Genomic DNA, 17447 nt, shown 5'->3' with positions numbered 1-17447 from the left:
GTTCTAGTAGCATAGGCAAACCGGTTTCGTTTGGTTTAGACAAATTGATGGCCTACAAAAAGAAAATATCCAGAAGTACCGTCTCGGTTTCATTTGGTTCAGGAGAAAACCAGTGATTCAACCGGCTATTAAAATGAAACATTAGACGGTTAGTTACTTTTTAGCTGGATAATATTTTTAAAATAGCTGGATAATATTTTTAAAAAATATTGATTTTTACAAATAAGGAAATTTGAAGGGAAGGAGGAGAAAGAGAACCTAAAGTGGCGGGATTCCAATATTCACCACCAAACCCTACAAAAAGCTCTCTCTCCCATTTCGAGTGGCGATCCGATTCTCACTCTCTCCCCGTCTCTCCTTTCATTATTTTTTTTTTGTCTCAAGAAAATTTCGATAGAAAATCCAACGAAGAAAAAAAAGAGGATTCTTCATCATCACGAGATCCATCTCTTTCCTTTCCTCTCACACTCCTCACTAATCAATGCCGTGATTTGCCCGGTAACGATTTAATTCTCCTTCGAGATTACGTTTTCGAATCTCATTTGTTTCCCTAAATACATATATATTCGGTAGATTAATTTAATATTAAGCAACTTTTTGCAAGCTGCGTTTGAGTTTTAACCGTACAATTTATTGTAAAATCTATGATTCCAGAATCGTTTTTGTCAACAAGAGATCACACAATGGAGAAGAAGAAGTATCCGATAGGGCCAGAGCACTACACCATCTACGAGGTCATCGGCCAAGGCTGCAGCGCTCTAGTGCATCGCGCCTTGTGCATCCCTTTCGACGAAGTCGTTGCTATTAAGATTCTCGATTTCGAACGAGATAACTGCGACCTGGTTGATTGATTGATTGATTGATTTCTCTTCGATTTGAGTATTCTCTGTTGTGGCTAACTAAAAGCTGATTTTGCGATTTATTTCTTTTTGTTTGTTGGCAGAACAATATATCTCGTGAAGCGCAGACGATGATGCTCGTTGATCATCCCAATGTGTTGAAATCGCATTGCTCTTTCGTCAGTGACCACAATCTGTGGGTTGTTATGCCTTACATGTCTGGTGGCTCTTGCCTTCATATATTGAAAGCTGCTTATCCTGATGGCTTTGAGGAAGTTATTATCGCTACTATGCTCCGTGAGGCCTTGAAAGGCTTGGACTATCTTCATCAGCATGGTCACATTCACCGTGATGTCAAAGTCAGTTATTCATAGCTATGAATAGTGTTGTTCATTATCAAATGTATTGGCTTCATATTTGACTATCGTTTGTTTCAGGCGGGGAATATTCTGCTCGGTGCTCGTGGTGCAATCAAGCTGGGTGACTTTGGTGTATCTGCTTGTCTCTTTGATTCAGGTGATAGGCAACGGACAAGGAATACATTTGTTGGAACGCCTTGCTGGTTAGTGCTCTGTGTCCCCAACAGTTTGAATTTGGTTCTCATGTGCATGATCTATTATTTCTTGTTTTTCACAGGATGGCACCTGAAGTCATGGAGCAGTTACATGGCTATGACTTCAAGTAAGTTTAACCTCCTATGATCAAAGTTTATATATCGTTTGTGTTTACTAGAGGAGTATATAGTGTTTCTTATTTGGAACATCTATCCTCAGGGCTGATATTTGGTCGTTTGGTATAACTGGGCTAGAGCTTGCACATGGACACGCTCCTTTCTCTAAGTATCCACCTATGAAGGTTCATAGCCTTTTCATATACGGAATCCAGCTCCAAAATATTTGGCTCAATTCTAAAATAAGTATGGTTTCAGGTTCTGCTTATGACCTTGCAAAATGCACCACCAGGGCTGGATTACGAAAGAGACAGGAAGTTTTCAAGGGTATATACTCTTTGGTTTCAGTCAATACTTTACATCCCCGTCAGATTTTTTTTTTACTTATTATCATCTCAATTTTGCCTCGTTTTCATGGTATTTTCAGTCTTTCAAGCAGATGATTGCCAGTTGTCTAGTCAAAGACCCTTCCAAACGCCCATCTGCGAAAAAATTGTTAAAGCATTCCTTTTTCAAGCAAGCAAGGTCAAGCGACTACATTGCTCGGAAACTTCTGGATGGGTTACCAGATCTTGTTAACCGTGTTCAGGCAATAAAGGTTGAATATGTAAAACTAAGTAGATATCCTTTAGTTGTTCAGTATTATCAATCATCATCTTATGAAAGAACTGATGGGTATATTCTTTCTATACAGAAAAAGGAAGAAGATATGCTTGCACAAGAGAAAATGGCAGATGGAGAGAAGGAGGAACTGTCCCAGGTTTGTGTTTTCCAGTTTTGGCTTTCTCCATCGATCTTTAGATCTTTTAACTTTTCAGTTCCAAATCTTCTTCAGAGTATTTGGCCTTTAACCTATTGTCATAGTAACATGCAGAATGAATATAAGAGAGGTATCAGTGGGTGGAACTTCAATCTCGATGACATGAAAGCCCAAGCTTCATTGGTATAAGCTTGCTCTCCTCTAGACCATAAAAAGTAGCCAACTGCAAATTCCACTGTGCCTCAAATTATGATGTTCTTATTTCCACCAGATCCAGGACATAGATTGTGGCTTGTCGGAGAGCAGTTTATCTGAAAGTACAACTTCGTTGCAGGCTCTAGATTCACATGATATGCAACCGGAGACTCAGGTGTCTTGTACAAATATTTCTCAGCTTTCTTGAGTACATATCTCTAGATATTCTCGAAATGTTTCCTTTTTCTATCCAAATTTGTTATTTTGTCGATGTTTAAGGGTTCTTTATTACCTAATCTCTGCAGGAGGATATTGGTCAACTGGCAAATAAGCATACCCAACCCCTGATTCACCGAACTCTAAGTATCGCAAGGTTTCTCTCCTAATTTTAGTTCTGTTGTTCTCTATTTGGAATTTTCATTCTGTTGACTACTTATCTAGAACTAAGTAAAGGTGTATAAACTGAACAAACAATATTTTGGTTGACCAGGGATAAATCTGATGATGAAAGTGTTGCCAGCCCCAGTTATGATAACTATATATATTCCTCTCCCCGTCATGAGGATCTATCATTAAATAATACAACTGTGGCAAGTATGCATGCAAGCAATGGGAAACCAATGGATTCCACATCTGTCGCAACCAATCAGCCAACAGAGATTCCCGCAGGCAATTGTGTCAATAAGGGAGACAGGTTAGTCCATTAACATGCACTGCTTTTTGTAAGACTTTTGTTTGGTTCATTGACTATACATGTTCTCTGTAAGTGAGATTAAATCTAAGCTAGTATGTCAATTCCCAGTGATAAAATCCAAGACCAGCTTCAAAATGGGGCACATCCAGGAGATGAAGTACCAACAGAGATTGCTGTTAAACCACCCAAAGCAGCAGGTAATACTTTTATAATTCAATCCAATTTAAACATCCCTGTGGATCAATACTTTTATAATTAATTAAATGGTGTATATGTGTCAGCGAGTCTAGATGAATCTGAAGACAAATCAAAGCCGCCAGTTGTGCAGCAAAGAGGACGTTTTAAAGTAACTTCTGAAAATCTCGACATCGACAAGGTAACCTCCATTTTCATGGTTTTAAGAGGGAAAAAAATGTTTATATGTTTGTTCACTCATGTTTTTTTAATTTGTATTCATATTCACTTTCTCTTTATCAGGTAGTAGTTCCATCTCCAATCTTGCAAAAGAGTCACAGCATGCAGGTTGGTAATAGTATTGAGGTCAGCCTTATCAGCTGCACACACAAATAATCAAGATGTCTATCATCATTCAAGAGTAAAAAAAAAACATTTTTGTGGTTATGTAGGTGCTCAGCCAACATTCTGCTGCTTCTCTACCTCCCTCTGTTTCAGGATCTGATGTTGCTTTACCAAATCTAACAAGCTCATACGTTTACCCGCTTGTGTATCCAGTTCTGCAAACCAATATATTGGAAAGGGTATGCCTTTTGCTTTCTTTATATCTAGTAAAGATGAAAAAAATATTTCATAGTTCACATCCTCCAAAAAAACAGGAGAACATTCTGCACATGATGAAAGTACTCACCTACAGAGAGCTGACAGGTTAATTTCTGTCTCCATTCATCCTTCTGATTGATTACATTTTTATTGCCACCGGATTTGATTTAAAAAATCGATGTAGACGGACGTTCAGGTGAACCAGGAGGCTTTCACCAACCTAGTGTAGCTCCTACTGAGAAATCAATGGTATGTAACCGTCATAAAAAAAGTAAAAATTACTGAATCATATTCTTCCAACAAAATTGGATATCAAAAGGATTGTTCTTCTATTGAATCACAGCTTGAAGCAGCACACGAAAGAGAGAAAGAGTTGCTCCACGACATAACCGACCTGCAATGGAGGTAAGTAACTTTGACAATCTCCTCTTTTTGAAATACTTATTTTTCAGGTTGTAATTTAGAATCTAAATATTATTTTTTCTGTTTGTGTGTGTCCATAGGCTCATTTGTGCAGAAGAAGAGCTTCAAAAGTACAAAACCGAACATGCCCAAGTAAGTTGCATCATGTCTGTAATCTTTTCAGCTCAACTACTGAAGTTCATACTTCCCTGTTTAAACATCTCACAGGTTTGATTTCCTAAGAAACCTGAGAAAGATGTGTGGCTAAGTATAAGAAGTGTGTATCATCGTCAGCAATAAGTATTTCAATAAGATATAATACATATAATGAAGGCAAGATTTGCTTTTAGTTTGTTTTGTAATTTGATTCATGAGTACATCACTCCCAACTATCTCTCTGTGTAGTATATGTACCATGGTAGCTATTTTATAACCATGGTTACATAATGATTTGTGTAATATTGATACGAAAAGAGTAACGGAGAAGCATCTTCATAATATATGATGAATTAGATTTTAAGAGTTTAATAAACGGATGGAAAAGTATGTTTTGGATGAGTGTAAATGAATGCATCTCTCTCACCAGCTCAATGGGACAACTAGGACTTGTCGACCGTCGGTGTCTTCATAGGCCAGCACACAATCCGTGAATTCTTTTTTCAGTCATAATTGCTTTTCTTTAATGTTCTTATAAGAGATAGAGCATGTACATTTATGAAGAAAAGTTATATTAAAAACTGAAACAAATTCTAGTTCATACAGAATTAAAAATCCAGTTAACTGAACTTTATTTTCTTGTCTCATGTTTTCTCGAAAGCTTTAAAATTGATGCAGTAACTAACACAAGTAAAAATTCCCTAAATTAACACAAGTTTTCTTATGTTTTCTCAAAAGCTTTAAAATTAACAATTTTGTGGACAAAATGTAAATTTTCCAAATTGGCTGGCTTTAGAATTTAAGTTTAATAAAGGCGGAAAGGGACACTGTGACAGATTAAATAGTTAATGCTCAACTAATTATCAATTAAACAATAAAATAATCATTAATTAACCATCAAATCCGACACATTACAGGCAGACAGAAGACACCCGAGTAACTGACGTGGCAACGCGTAATTGGGTGAATTTCTGGTGATGGAGGGTACGATGCAGCCAAAGAACCAAATTTCCCCACAATTATTATTTATCCAGAAAAAATAGAAAAATCTAAATTGAAAGAGAAGGAAAAAAAAAAGGGATCTCACGTGCGGAACCAAACTATGACCTTTGTCTGATCAATGATCATCGTCTCCATCTCTCTTTCTTTCTCTCCCAGTTGTTCTTTGAATCATTACTTAACTCTTTCCTTCCTTTTTTCTTATTTTTAATTCTCTCTTTTATTTATTTCTCTCTACTTTGGAAGTGGAGTAAGTAAACGTTGGGCTCTCTGTGGGTCTGCTGGTATTGGCGTCACTCTGTTCCAATTCACTAGAGTTTGATTTTTATACAGATGCGATGATCTGTTAGTTGTTACCTCTCTTTTCCATTTTTCCCGAGAAAAATTTGAAAAATCAGTCAGGTCCAACAAAAAAAAGCTAAAGCTAAAGTATTTAGTAGACTCTCTCCAAGTCTCGGTTTGTGAGCTCTTTACTGGTTTTCGTTTTTATCTCGTTTGGCTTCTTTATTCGCCGCGGAGACTAATACCACAAATCATTGCCGACAAAACCTCCCGGAAAATTCGTTGATTTCAAGAATATTTTTTTTTTAACTTGTCTTTTAAAAGCTTTGAGCTTTTTCTCCGGATTTTTCAGAAATGGGTCTGTGTCATTCAGTAGATAGGACCACCGGGAAGGAACCGGGAGAAACCAGCTCCACCGCGGAGTTAGCGGACGATAGATCAGGCTCCGGCCGGTGGCGGCGGCCGAGAGATTTAAAGGGCGGCGGCGAAGTGGAAGGGGTTCAAGAGGTCTCGGGTCGGTTGATCTCGAATGGTTCGAGTGAAATTGCATGTCTTTATACTCAGCAAGGCAAGAAAGGAACCAATCAAGACGCTATGCTCGTTTTTGAGGTTAGGTTTCTTTATATTCACTCAATTTTTTTTCCAACTCATTTCATTGTTTCTGGTTAAGAAATGTTTTGTTCAACGTATGAGTAACGCTATAAAAAAAAAGGATATACAGAACATGGTTGCATTATTCTTTGTTGGTAGTTGCTCAGTAATTTAGATAAACTTGGAATGATGCATGTCTCTATCCATTTTTAGGACCATCACAGAGCTTAGAGCTTTGAAAATGAGGTGGCTTTGTTTTGCCATTTGTGTTTCTTCTTGAGTCTTTGACCTGTTTCCACATAGTTGTGGCTTATATATATCTTCTTACTTCTTTTAGTGTTCTACTTAGACTAACTTATGATAACTTATGAAAACTACTTCATTTCACAGAACTTTTGCTCGAGAGATGACACAGTGTTCTGTGGTGTATTCGATGGACACGGACCATTTGGTCATATGGTCGCCAAGAAAGTCCGAGATACATTGCCCTCCACACTCTCAACCCAACTGAAACTCACCTCAGAGTCAGAACAAAACAGCTTAGTGAATGAAAAGGGTGTTCAGATCAAATGTACAGAAGAAGAAGAGGCTGTTACTACTACTATGGATGAGCAGTGGTGTGATTTAAACCCAAACGAGAACAGCGATGAACAACTTCTTCCGGAGATGTATCTCCCTCTTAAGCACGCGTTGCTCAAGTCCTGTCAGCAGATAGACAAAGACCTGAAAATGCATCCAACTATTGATTGCTTCTGCAGCGGAACAACTTCAGTCACTTTGATCAAGCAGGTGGGTACTTACTTAGCTTTGCCTCTAATCTCATCGCTTTTGATTGTTAATTAATGCTTTCTTTTTTTAGGGTGAGGACTTGGTGGTGGGAAACATTGGTGACTCGAGAGCTGTTCTTGCCACAAGAGACCAAGACAATGCTTTGGTCGCTGTACAACTAACCGTAGACTTAAAACCTGATCTCCCAAGTATGTTAGTTTCTAAAAAACTCTAAAGAATGAGAAGACATTTTGTGGTGACGTTCACTTTCTATGTAACTCTCTCTCAGGTGAATCAGCAAGAATCCAGAAGTGTAAAGGTAGAGTCTTTGCGTTGCAAGATGAGCCTGAAGTAGCTCGTGTGTGGCTACCAAACAGCGATTCACCTGGTTTAGCAATGGCTCGAGCTTTTGGCGACTTCTGTCTCAAAGACTACGGTCTTATCTCAGTCCCTGACATTAACTACCGTCGCCTTACAGAAAGAGATCAGTTCATTGTTCTTGCTAGCGACGGTGTATGGGATGTGTTGTCTAACAAAGAAGCTGTGGACATTATTGCCTCAGCTCCTAGTCGAAGCACAGCAGCTCGAGCTCTAGTGGACACAGCGGTTCGGTCATGGAGAATCAAGTATCCAACTTCCAAGAACGATGACTGTACTGTAGTCTGCCTCTTTCTACAAGATTCAAGCTATGTAGTAAAGGATTCACACAAAGAAGACTCTGTAGAGAGTGTCAGTCTCAGTAACAAGGAGGAAGAGGAGGAGGGCGAGATTGTTCAGGTTAAAGAGGAAAGTATCCCTAAGAGTTGTGGAGTTGAGTCGAAGATGATGACGACAATGACACTTGCTGAGTGTATATCAGTTGCACAGGATGATGAAGAGTGGTCTGCTTTGGAAGGGTTGACGAGGGTTAATAGTTTATTGAGCATTCCAAGGTTCTTGTCTGGTGAGCTTAGATCAGCTAGTTGGAGAAAATGGTTGTGATGACCTTTCTTTGTTGTTTTTTTTCTACTTGTTTGCTTCTATAAGTTGAAACCGACATAGACATCACACATCACCATGTTCTTTTGTGTCATATCAATGTTTTGTTTTTTTTTTCTTTCTTGTTCTTTTCTTCATGTAGTGTTTTTATCCTTCCAGTTTAATCTTTCAGACATGTGAGTTTGCTCATCTTCTTACATGTATAATTTCACTACAATACAGCAAGGTTTAGATTAATAGTACTTTTTTTTGTGTGGTAAATGTGTTTTATTAGGATAACACATGTGTAGTTAGATAAAAAAAAAGATTTTAAAACAATATGATAATGGCAATTGTTGTAATGACTTTAGTAAATCATTTTCTTGTTTGTGTCTTCAGAAGTTTTGTGGTAATAATACATGAACAAAGTAATTTCTTGCTTTTAGCATTCTTTATGTTTCAAAATATAAGATATTTTAAGTAAAAACAAAAATATTATGAAAGTTGTTTTTATTTAAAATATACAGTACTATTGAAAATATATATTAAAAATAAACTGTTGAATTTTAAAAATCAAATGCTGAAAAAATAATAATTAAAAACCAACTAATTATAAAATATGATTATTTATATACAGTTTTTAATAAAACTGAAATCTAAATCTAAAAGATCTTGTAATTTGAGATTAAATAATATATAATTTATTATAGAGCAGTTGGGCCCAAATAATTATATTGGGGTTAGAAACTTGTAGGCCCATTAAAGCCCAAAACAGAAACCCACCTGAGAAGTAGCAAGTGGGGACGCGGATTCCTATAAAAGGAAAGATGCGTCTCCACAAAGGGAGAGAGAACGAGTTAAAACGAATTTTCCTCAACTCAGTCTCGTGAATCTGTGTGTGAACAAACACAGAAGAAGGCGAGCTAACAAGAGCAAATATCATTGATAGAAACCCTTAGATTTCTTAATTTCGTAATGCCGGAGATTTCGCCGGCGATTCACGACCCGCAGGGGCAAGAGAAGCAGCAGCAGGCCGCCGGAGTCGGGATTTTGCTCCAGATCATGATGCTCGTCCTCTCTTTCGTGCTCGGCCACGTCCTTCGCCGCCATAAGTTCTATTATCTTCCCGAAGCTAGTGCTTCGCTTCTCATCGGTTTGCGTCTCCTTACTCATTTGCATTTGCGATCGTCCTCCTCCTCCAAGGTTTTGATTGATTCCTTGTAAAATTTGTTTGAAAATTAGGGTTGATCGTTGGTGGTTTAGCGAACGTCTCCAACACGGAGACTAGTATAAGGTTCGTTTAAGTTATAACATAAACATAAATGAATATAAGTGTATACCTATGTAAGACGGAGGGCCTGTGGCCTGGTGATGATTAACTTGAGGGCAAAAGCCCAATACAGTGAAACCACCAGGTCCTGCCGCTAATAGTTCGGCATCACCGAGGACAGAGACCAGCACGTGGTAACAAGTGTCTGGACCATTTTCTGTGGGGCCAAGATACCATGTATAATTCAAAAAAAAATGTATTCTCCAATGCTGATTGATTTTCAATTTTTGTTCAGGACATGGTTCAATTTCCACGACGAGTTCTTCTTTCTGTTTCTGCTGCCGCCCATCATATTATATCCTTTATTCCAGTTTGCATTCTTTTACATTTCTTTGTGAGATAATGTTTTCTTCATGATTCTCATCTGAGTTTTTTCCTTGACGTTCTTGTTTGCACCCAGTCAGGATTCAGCCTACAACCTGTAAGTGCAGAGAGCTCTACACTCAGAATCGCATCCTTGCTTGTGAATTCTTAATGATCCTTACTTTGTCTCTGGGCTTTATGCAGAAACCTTTCTTTTCAAACTTTGGAGCCATTGTCACTTTCTCCGTACTTGGAACTTTTGTGGCTTCCATTGTTACTGGCGTGCTAGTGTATGTATCTCTATCCTGTGCATAGCTTCTGTTTGTTGACTGTAAAAGGTTCCCTTCTAAGCTCTTTTTCTATTGAAAGGTACCTTGGCGGCGTGATGTTTCTCATGTACAGACTTCCATTCGTTGAGTGTCTCATGTTTGGCTCTCTTATCTCAGCTACTGATCCTGTCACCGTCTTGTCTATATTCCAGGTACTTCCTTTTGCCGCTTTTCTGTGAGTTTCTCAGTTTTCTGAACAGTAGATATCTACCACTTCTTACTACTGTATTTTTTTGCAGGAACTTGGATCGGATGTAAATTTGTATGCCCTGGTGTTTGGAGAATCTGTTTTAAATGATGCTGTTAGTGGTTTTTGAGTAGTGATTTCTGATTCCTTATATTAGGATGAAAAATATCACATTACTCATCAGATTTATTCTTTTTTCTTTTGTTGCTTTTGGCAGATGGCCATATCTCTGTACAGGTATGTTAGCTAATTCAAAATATGCTGTGAAAGACAATAATAAAATGGTAAGATTTTTAACAACGCTTTCAACTGGGGTGCAGGACAATGTCCTTGGTGAGAAGTCACTCAGCTGGTCAGAATTTCTTTATGGTGATAATCAGGTTTCTTGAAACTTTTGTCGGTTCAATGTCTGCAGGTTTGCTTTTGTTATCTGCTTCCTCTTTTTTTGTCTATATTTTTCATTTATGGTTTGGCTCTTTCGACTTAAAATGGCATGGTAGCGCTTGATTTTGAGAAGGCTGCTATATCTCTTAAAGTTATCAACAAGTTTTAGCAACCTAAGAAAAGCAATATATAAATATCAAACTAAATATTACCTCAAGCATCTCAACACTTGCTTTGTGGGTTGTAAAAGAGACTAATGTGTGCTTCTGCAGGGGTTGGAGTTGGATTTACTTCTGCTCTCATATCCTTTTTTTGGTTTTAGTTTCTTATGACACATTTTTACTTCACTTCATACTCATCAACGAGTTGTTAGCCTTAATGCAAAGCACCTCTTCAAGTATGCAGGGCTGGATGTTGACAAGTGAGTGACCATAGTTCTATGTCTGTAATTTTTCTAATGGTCAGCACTGAAATATTTTATTCTGATTTTCTTGCTCCTTTCAGTCTTCAGAACTTGGAGTGCTGCCTCTTTGTGCTTTTTCCATATTTCTCGTAAGTAATGCTGCATCTTTTCTCCTATATAATTAGGTGTATATGTTTTCTTTAGGTTTATTAACTTTGTTTTCCTTGTGTAGATACATGCTTGCTGAAGGTCTCAGTCTATCTGGCATCGTATCGATTCTATTTACTGGGATTGTAAGTTGTCATTCTATTTATATGAGTTTGTGTGATATGATTCCTCAGCCAAAAGGAAAATATTATAATGGGAACTGCCTGTGTCTTTCAGGTCATGAAGCATTATACCTACTCAAACTTGTCTACAAATTCTCAGCGATTTGTGTCTGCATTTTTTCATCTGATATCTTCCCTGGCAGAGACATTTGTGTATGCATTTGATTCGTACACTCAAGCATTTTGATGGTTGATTTCTGTCAATGGCCTGACGCTATGTTTCCAAATGATCATATCTGCAGGTTCATCTACATGGGTTTTGATATTGCCATGGAAAAGCACAGTTGGTCACACGTGGGATTCATCTTTTTCTCGATTGTATCCTTTTACGCAAGTTCTTTTGGTTCAATATTCAATTTGTATAAGTCTGCTGTTGCTCCTTAACTTTCTTATTTATTTTTTGTAACGAACCTCAGCTGTTCATCGTAATTGCGAGGTACCCTTTTTGTTTCACTTCATGATCTTTTCACATCATGCTCGTGTGTATAAATTTTGTGTTGTGTTTAGTGTCTGATAGTGTTTACTACTTTTCGTATATGTCTTACTCAGGGCAGCTAATGTGTTTGGTTGTGGATATTTGGTCAACTTAGCACGACCTGCACATAGGAAAATACCTATGACGCATCAAAAAGCACTATGGTACAGTGGTAAGATACTACTGCTCTCTGTTTACGAATGTAGATACTGTTTTCAATACCTCAGTGAAAAAAAAGTAAACAAGACATGTGGGTTGCATAGGACTTCGAGGGGCTATGGCTTTTGCTCTTGCTCTACAATCTGTTCACGAACTCCCAGACGGGCATGGTCAAACTATTTTCACAGCAACTACAGCCATTGTTGTTGTAACAGTAAGCCATCCTTCTTTAAAGGGTTTCTGTTGCTGATAGCTGAGCCAAAATATATTGTTTTTTATGTGATCATTGATGCTACTGAAACGGATTACAGGTGTTGCTGATTGGAGGATCCACTGGGACAATGCTTGAAGCCCTAGAGGTTGTAGGAGATAGCCGTGACACATCCCTTGGTGATGTAAGTCAAGTGAAATATTAATTTGTTATTTAAATAGACGTCTTGTCCTATATAGACCTCCTATTCTTCTCCTCAGCGTAAAGCTAATCTTTGGTCTCTCAATGTAGAAACACGACATGGTTAACACCCTATCTTTTATGCTTTGTCAGGGCTTTGAAGTGGTGAACAATCGGTATATGACTAGGTTTGATGATGAAGGTTCACCATCAGAAAGTGGATTCAGGACAAAACTAAGAGAGTTCCATAAGAGGTAAATAACTGATTAGCCTACACTCAGCAAAATCAAGTCCCGCTTTCAAGTTTGTATCAAAACACTAGAAACAACAAAAAAAACGTTCGTTTTGTTTTGTTTTGTTTCATGCAGCGCAAAGTCATTTTCAGAACTAGACAGGAACTACTTAACACCGTTCTTCACAAGTAATAACGGAGATTATGATGAAGATGATGATATTAACAATGACCAACACCATGGTAACAACATATTAATTGATAATCTCTTTGTTCACTATTATATGCTTCATGGTTTCTCTACCCTCATGAGATTTAAAACGGTCTGGTTTTTTCTATTATGTGCAGAAGAACGAATTCCTTTTACTAGAAGAGGGAACTTTAATAACCGGGGGCTAAATTTCTGAGACGAGAAAGCTATAGTTGTTCACATTGACAGGGAGACATAGTGAAGCAGTGGTTCGTGTACATAAAAAAAAACAAATTTGATCGTCGTTGTCCGAGAGTAATACTAGTAGTCAGATTACTGGACTGTGTTCTTGCTCTGAACCTCGGTGGATATTGTTTTGGCTAATTACATTCACACTAAAAAGGAAGAAACTTAATGGCAATGGCTCTGATTATACTTGTCAACATCCAGAGCATATGTGTAGTAAAGTGAAGTATAACGTATAAGGTGTGCAACCAATTACGACAATAAGAAAGAACACAATTTAATGCAAGTGCTCAAGAGTAGCGCTACATATGGTTCGATTTTCATATAAAATCAACGCAGCTACCAAAATAATATGAGCATAACAATATCTCTCATCACATAAACTAGACACCTCATCCGAGAAACCAAAACAGAGATGTTTTAATTAGGTTATTTAAACAACTGCATCCTTCCACTGAAGTCCTAGTCCAAGCTTCATCAAACTCTACTTCCTGCCTGCACCAATCAATAGACAGCTTTTAAACATCAGAGCTATAGCTAATAAGAGATTAACAAGAGAGAGATTTGTGACAAATATTATTACCTCTTCGCTTTCTTTTACCACTGTTTGACAATGGAGGAACTTCTGAAACATTCTTCTCCTCTTGATTCTTGTTTGGTTTAATAACAAGCTCTTTCTCATTGCTCCCACCCAAACCGTTGTTTGATTCATCATTTACCCTAATGATATACACCTGAACAAGCAACAAGTTTCAACATGATACAAGTTAAAGTCTTATTTATAAACACCATCAAGCCTTAGGCCCTTAACTCTCTAAGAGTCTTTAACTTTCCAACAAATCAAAGAAGATATCCAAGTGAATTTTCACTTACCTTGAAGGTAGTTGGGTTGATGAGGTGAAAGACAACAGCATCTCCATCGACAAGCTGATGATCAATAGCGAAGCCTCTCCAGCCTCCGCTAAGACCATTCTTATCAGCAAGGTATTTGGTCACAGCTTCATCCTCGTTTTCATCAACTAGAGTGATCATTTCATCGTACTTCGGCAGATGCGTATGGCAAAAACTACGCGGCAAGCCCTGTTTGCGAAAAAAAAAAAACACAAAACATATGTAATACCGACAGTTTTACTTACTAAGGCTAATGTTTCAGACATATATTAGCATTCAAGTTTCTATAGGGTCACACATACCAGCCAGAATCCCCCGGTAACGTGTGACTGGAGCATTGGTTTAATAAAGCTAGGGAACTCAGGCTCCAAGCTTGACTGAAGAGCCTCTGCCCTGTCGATTGCATAGACTCTAGCATCGTCCGAGGCATAAACCCGGTTCAGCAAATCTCTCCTTTGATAGCTCCTGCAAAGCACAACACAACAACTTATTGATAAAATCACAATGAAATGAGGATTTGATGTAGAGAGAGTAGACAGGTCAAACCTTCTTGGCCTTTCCAAAGGTTCTAGCCCAAACTGCAAAATAAGGATCAAAGAAGTCTGATTAAGAAGAGCGACGAACCTAAACGTGTTATTAATTAAAGATTTTCAATACTAATATCCAAAAGCTAATAACAAGATCTGATTAGTCTCAAAACAGACTCAATCACTAACTAAGCATATATATTATTATTATCTCGGTGGTTCATTCATAGAAGAGTGATAAAAGATTCTGATTCCATAACTCAGCTGAATCAAAGAGAAGAAAAGACCTCTTTGTAGCTGGGAGGAGGATTCTTAGCGCGACTTGATCTCCTGACCTCCGACGAGTCCACCGGAGTACGCGGCGTCCTTGCCTTGGCCTGCAATTTACAAAATGAGTTAAACTCCAGAAGAACACAAATGAAATGAGAAAATAAAAAAAAAAGAGAGAGAGAGGTTGTTAGGATATACAGGAGAAGGCTTGGGAGAAGGAGAGGAGACGCGAAGAGAATGAGAGAGCTTGTTGAGATTAAGCTCAATCATCCTCTTCTTGTTCTCTTCCACCCTTTTCAATCGTATCTGCTCATACTTCGATTCCACCATTTCTTCCTTACGGCTTCTCGAGAAACACAAGATTAGAGATTAAAACCTTCCTTTACGAGAGAGTGACCGTTGGGCTGTCACCTTTCTCTTCTATTAAAGATCTCTTCTTTTAATCCTTTGTGTCAAATCAAATACTAAATTGAATTTTGAATTTTTCTGCAAACAGTGAGAAGCATTATTATTACACCACGACGATACGTGAAATAGTTATGGGCTTTATCTTAATAAAATGCTGTTTATTTATTTATATTGCTATTGGGCCACTTGGCAGCCCAAACGTGACCTTATGCACGTGAGCAAGTAATATGATTTTTAACTGAAACTTAATATAGAGAGAGAGAGAGGTTAATGACAGTTAAAATGATTATACAATTCGTGAACATATACACGACGAAGTATACAGATTATAAGGGTTTTTTTTTTGCACGCAGCGATATTCTTCTTTTGTCTCACATGAATGAGAGAAAAAACCAAAGCATAAAAAAGAGGAAACATACAAATATAATAACAACCACTCTCGCATAGAGGAGAGGTACACACTTTCATAGCTTATATCAAATTCATGTGGGGGATTTACAGGTACTTAACCAGCAGCCAAATGACAAGAGCAAGACCAACGATTCCAAGCACTGACAATAGCATTGACATGCACGAGCATCCTCCTTTCATATTCTTGTTCATCACCGCTAGGCTCTTCTGCACTCGCTGTCAATCACCATTCAAGCAAAAACACCACATCAAAATCCAAAGGGAGATGTGAACCAATCTAATTCAAAACGTTACCACATTTAAACTATAAAGGGTGTTGCTGTTTTTTAAGATTGCGAATACAAGACAAGCCTCTTGGACGTAATAGACCAGTGTGTGGTCTTAAAATTCCGACAATGGACTTGTGTGATCTAATAATGCCACAGACCAACTTCAAGTCTCTTTTAATCAATGGAACAACTAAATCTCAGGATTAGTGAAGATCAATGAATATATATTTACCCGTAAGCGAGAGTCGGTAACATCCACATGGTAGTCTAAGTCTTCCTGCATGCAGAGGACAAACAGATTTTTATTAGAACAAGAGAATTCAGTAAGAAAAACATCAGATACATACGATAAGCCTTGTCTGTAGAGTGAGCTCCTCATTGACAGCAAGAGCTATGTGTTTGGTACTGATGACTGTTTCCTCCAACTTCTCCAGCCCTTCGTCTTGTTCTACACTCATGTAAACCAATCAAACCCGAAAATTAATAATACAGAAGCCAAATATTATCACTATGGGTCTTAACAAAGGCAGCTTACCTCTCATAACTTGTCGTTGGAATCCAACAATGCCTTGGTTATCCATACCAGAGACTCTGTTCATTGCATCATCAGGCTTAGTTTCCGGCCCAAGCAAGCTGTCTCTATTCGCAAAGTTGGACATGTTCAAAGCAGACGCCACCTGATTCGCCTTTGATCTCAAGTTCCCAACCATATCCTTGCGACGATTCATCTCCTTCTCTGACCTGCGTGTATCACACATTGGTTCAGACCCAACAATGAAACTAAAATGTAGTCTAAATTGAAAAAAAAAAAAAAAAAAAGCTTACACGTGTTGCTTCCCAGGAACTTTGACAAGAAGGGATTGAAGACTGTCTAATCGAGTCCCCAAAATGGTGATCTTTCTCCGTATAGCCGAGGCACGACGCTGAGCATCAGGCCCCGTTACACCAGAAGAGTTCCTTTCAGACATCATGCCGTTGATATCCTCAGAGAGTTTTAAAGCCTCGTTGTACTCTCTCATCCATGCATCAGAAGAAGACGCCATTTGACCTTGCAAACAAACAAGTTACTACCCAATTAAACTATAGCAACAATAAAAAACAATTAAAGAGGGGTAAAAAAAAAAAAAAAACAAGCTGCAAAGTCTAGCTTCTAACGAAACGAGACAATTAAATCTCTTACATGACATGAAACCGTGTAATAAGAAGAGCTTTTTAACCAAACTTTTTTGAGGATTAAAACGACAAAACTTTTATTATTGTTGCGTAAAAGAAAACTGAGCAAGGAATCAGACGCTTAGACACAAAATCTGCGAAACCCATTATCCAGAAACTCATAAAAAAGGGATGATCGGGAAGATTTTAATATCCCCCCCCAAATCAACGCAGCCGACGGAATTGACCTAAATTAAATGGTGAAAAAAGGAATCGAAAAGCTTTACCCTCTTGGCACTAAGATCAAAACCCTTTTAATTGGTGAATCTGAAGGCGAGGAATCACCACGATCCGTCGTCGAGAAGAAAAATTATCACGCAACGGAGAGATGAGACTTTTAATTATTTCTTGCAAGCTGTAATGAAAACAAATCATTGTCAAAAGTTGGGTTTAATGATGATTTAACAAATC

The 17447-nt window shown here is 38.0% G+C and overlaps 5 protein-coding genes across 10 annotated transcripts; 3 read left to right on the top strand and 2 right to left on the bottom strand.

Moving 5' to 3' along the window:
- The first annotated feature begins 283 nt into the window (after positions 1-283).
- Positions 284-4925, top strand: LOC106296977 (serine/threonine-protein kinase BLUS1-like). 4 transcript variants are annotated; one of them, XM_013733240.1, is made up of 22 exons: positions 284-498; positions 655-842; positions 944-1198; positions 1277-1401; positions 1476-1520; positions 1613-1694; positions 1768-1836; positions 1937-2107; positions 2204-2269; positions 2384-2452; positions 2541-2639; positions 2770-2837; positions 2955-3158; positions 3267-3355; positions 3440-3534; positions 3636-3698; positions 3785-3916; positions 3992-4040; positions 4132-4184; positions 4279-4340; positions 4439-4490; positions 4566-4925. In XM_013733240.1, exons 2-22 carry the CDS (start codon positions 684-686, stop codon positions 4569-4571), a joined length of 2013 nt encoding a protein of 670 aa, XP_013588694.1. In that variant the 5' UTR covers positions 284-498; positions 655-683; the 3' UTR covers positions 4572-4925. The 4 variants fall into 4 exon arrangements, with proteins under 4 accessions (XP_013588694.1, XP_013588696.1, XP_013588693.1 ...); XM_013733242.1 differs by having other exon boundaries at positions 3636-3680; positions 4566-4924; XM_013733239.1 differs by having other exon boundaries at positions 4120-4184; positions 4566-4924.
- Positions 4926-5565: 640 nt separating this feature from the next.
- On the top strand, positions 5566-8302 carry LOC106296520 (probable protein phosphatase 2C 18). 2 transcript variants are annotated; one of them, XM_013732666.1, is made up of 5 exons: positions 5566-5776; positions 6127-6383; positions 6756-7154; positions 7225-7342; positions 7423-8302. In XM_013732666.1, exons 2-5 carry the CDS (start codon positions 6129-6131, stop codon positions 8112-8114), a joined length of 1464 nt encoding a protein of 487 aa, XP_013588120.1. In that variant the 5' UTR covers positions 5566-5776; positions 6127-6128; the 3' UTR covers positions 8115-8302. The 2 variants fall into 2 exon arrangements, with proteins under 2 accessions (XP_013588120.1, XP_013588119.1); XM_013732665.1 differs by having other exon boundaries at positions 5566-6383.
- A 634-nt stretch (positions 8303-8936) lies between these two features.
- LOC106296759 (sodium/hydrogen exchanger 6) lies at positions 8937-13238 on the top strand. The gene is made up of 22 exons (XM_013732986.1): positions 8937-9243; positions 9333-9384; positions 9656-9715; positions 9817-9841; positions 9928-10013; positions 10093-10204; positions 10292-10354; positions 10457-10476; positions 10560-10654; positions 10896-10924; positions 11013-11044; positions 11128-11175; positions 11259-11319; positions 11411-11508; positions 11598-11673; positions 11772-11791; positions 11905-12002; positions 12094-12203; positions 12301-12384; positions 12534-12634; positions 12749-12855; positions 12961-13238. Exons 1-22 carry the CDS (start codon positions 9066-9068, stop codon positions 13017-13019), a joined length of 1614 nt encoding a protein of 537 aa, XP_013588440.1. The 5' UTR covers positions 8937-9065; the 3' UTR covers positions 13020-13238.
- Positions 13239-13372: 134 nt separating this feature from the next.
- Positions 13373-15191, bottom strand: LOC106296760 (B3 domain-containing protein At3g19184). Its single transcript, XM_013732987.1, has 7 exons — positions 14935-15191; positions 14754-14843; positions 14486-14517; positions 14242-14404; positions 13922-14128; positions 13632-13782; positions 13373-13543 (listed from the first exon to the last, which is right to left on the bottom strand). The coding sequence occupies exons 1-7, from the start codon at positions 15064-15066 to the stop codon at positions 13533-13535; spliced, it is 786 nt and encodes a 261-aa protein (XP_013588441.1). The 5' UTR covers positions 15067-15191; the 3' UTR covers positions 13373-13532.
- Positions 15192-15427: 236 nt separating this feature from the next.
- On the bottom strand, positions 15428-17407 carry LOC106296600 (syntaxin-52). Of its 2 annotated transcripts, none has more exons than XM_013732773.1 (6): positions 17264-17407; positions 16650-16891; positions 16360-16565; positions 16172-16272; positions 16057-16101; positions 15428-15771 (listed from the first exon to the last, which is right to left on the bottom strand). In XM_013732773.1, exons 2-6 carry the CDS (start codon positions 16865-16867, stop codon positions 15640-15642), a joined length of 702 nt encoding a protein of 233 aa, XP_013588227.1. In that variant the 5' UTR covers positions 16868-16891; positions 17264-17407; the 3' UTR covers positions 15428-15639. The 2 variants fall into 2 exon arrangements, with proteins under 2 accessions (XP_013588227.1, XP_013588226.1); XM_013732772.1 differs by having other exon boundaries at positions 16650-16872; positions 17264-17406.
- Positions 17408-17447: the final 40 nt, after the last annotated feature.

This window comes from Brassica oleracea, chromosome C6 (genome assembly GCF_000695525.1).
Source record: "Brassica oleracea var. oleracea cultivar TO1000 chromosome C6, BOL, whole genome shotgun sequence".
In the NCBI taxonomy this organism is placed as follows: domain Eukaryota; kingdom Viridiplantae; phylum Streptophyta; class Magnoliopsida; order Brassicales; family Brassicaceae; genus Brassica; species Brassica oleracea.
This window is presented reverse-complemented; position numbering and strand designations above follow the sequence as displayed.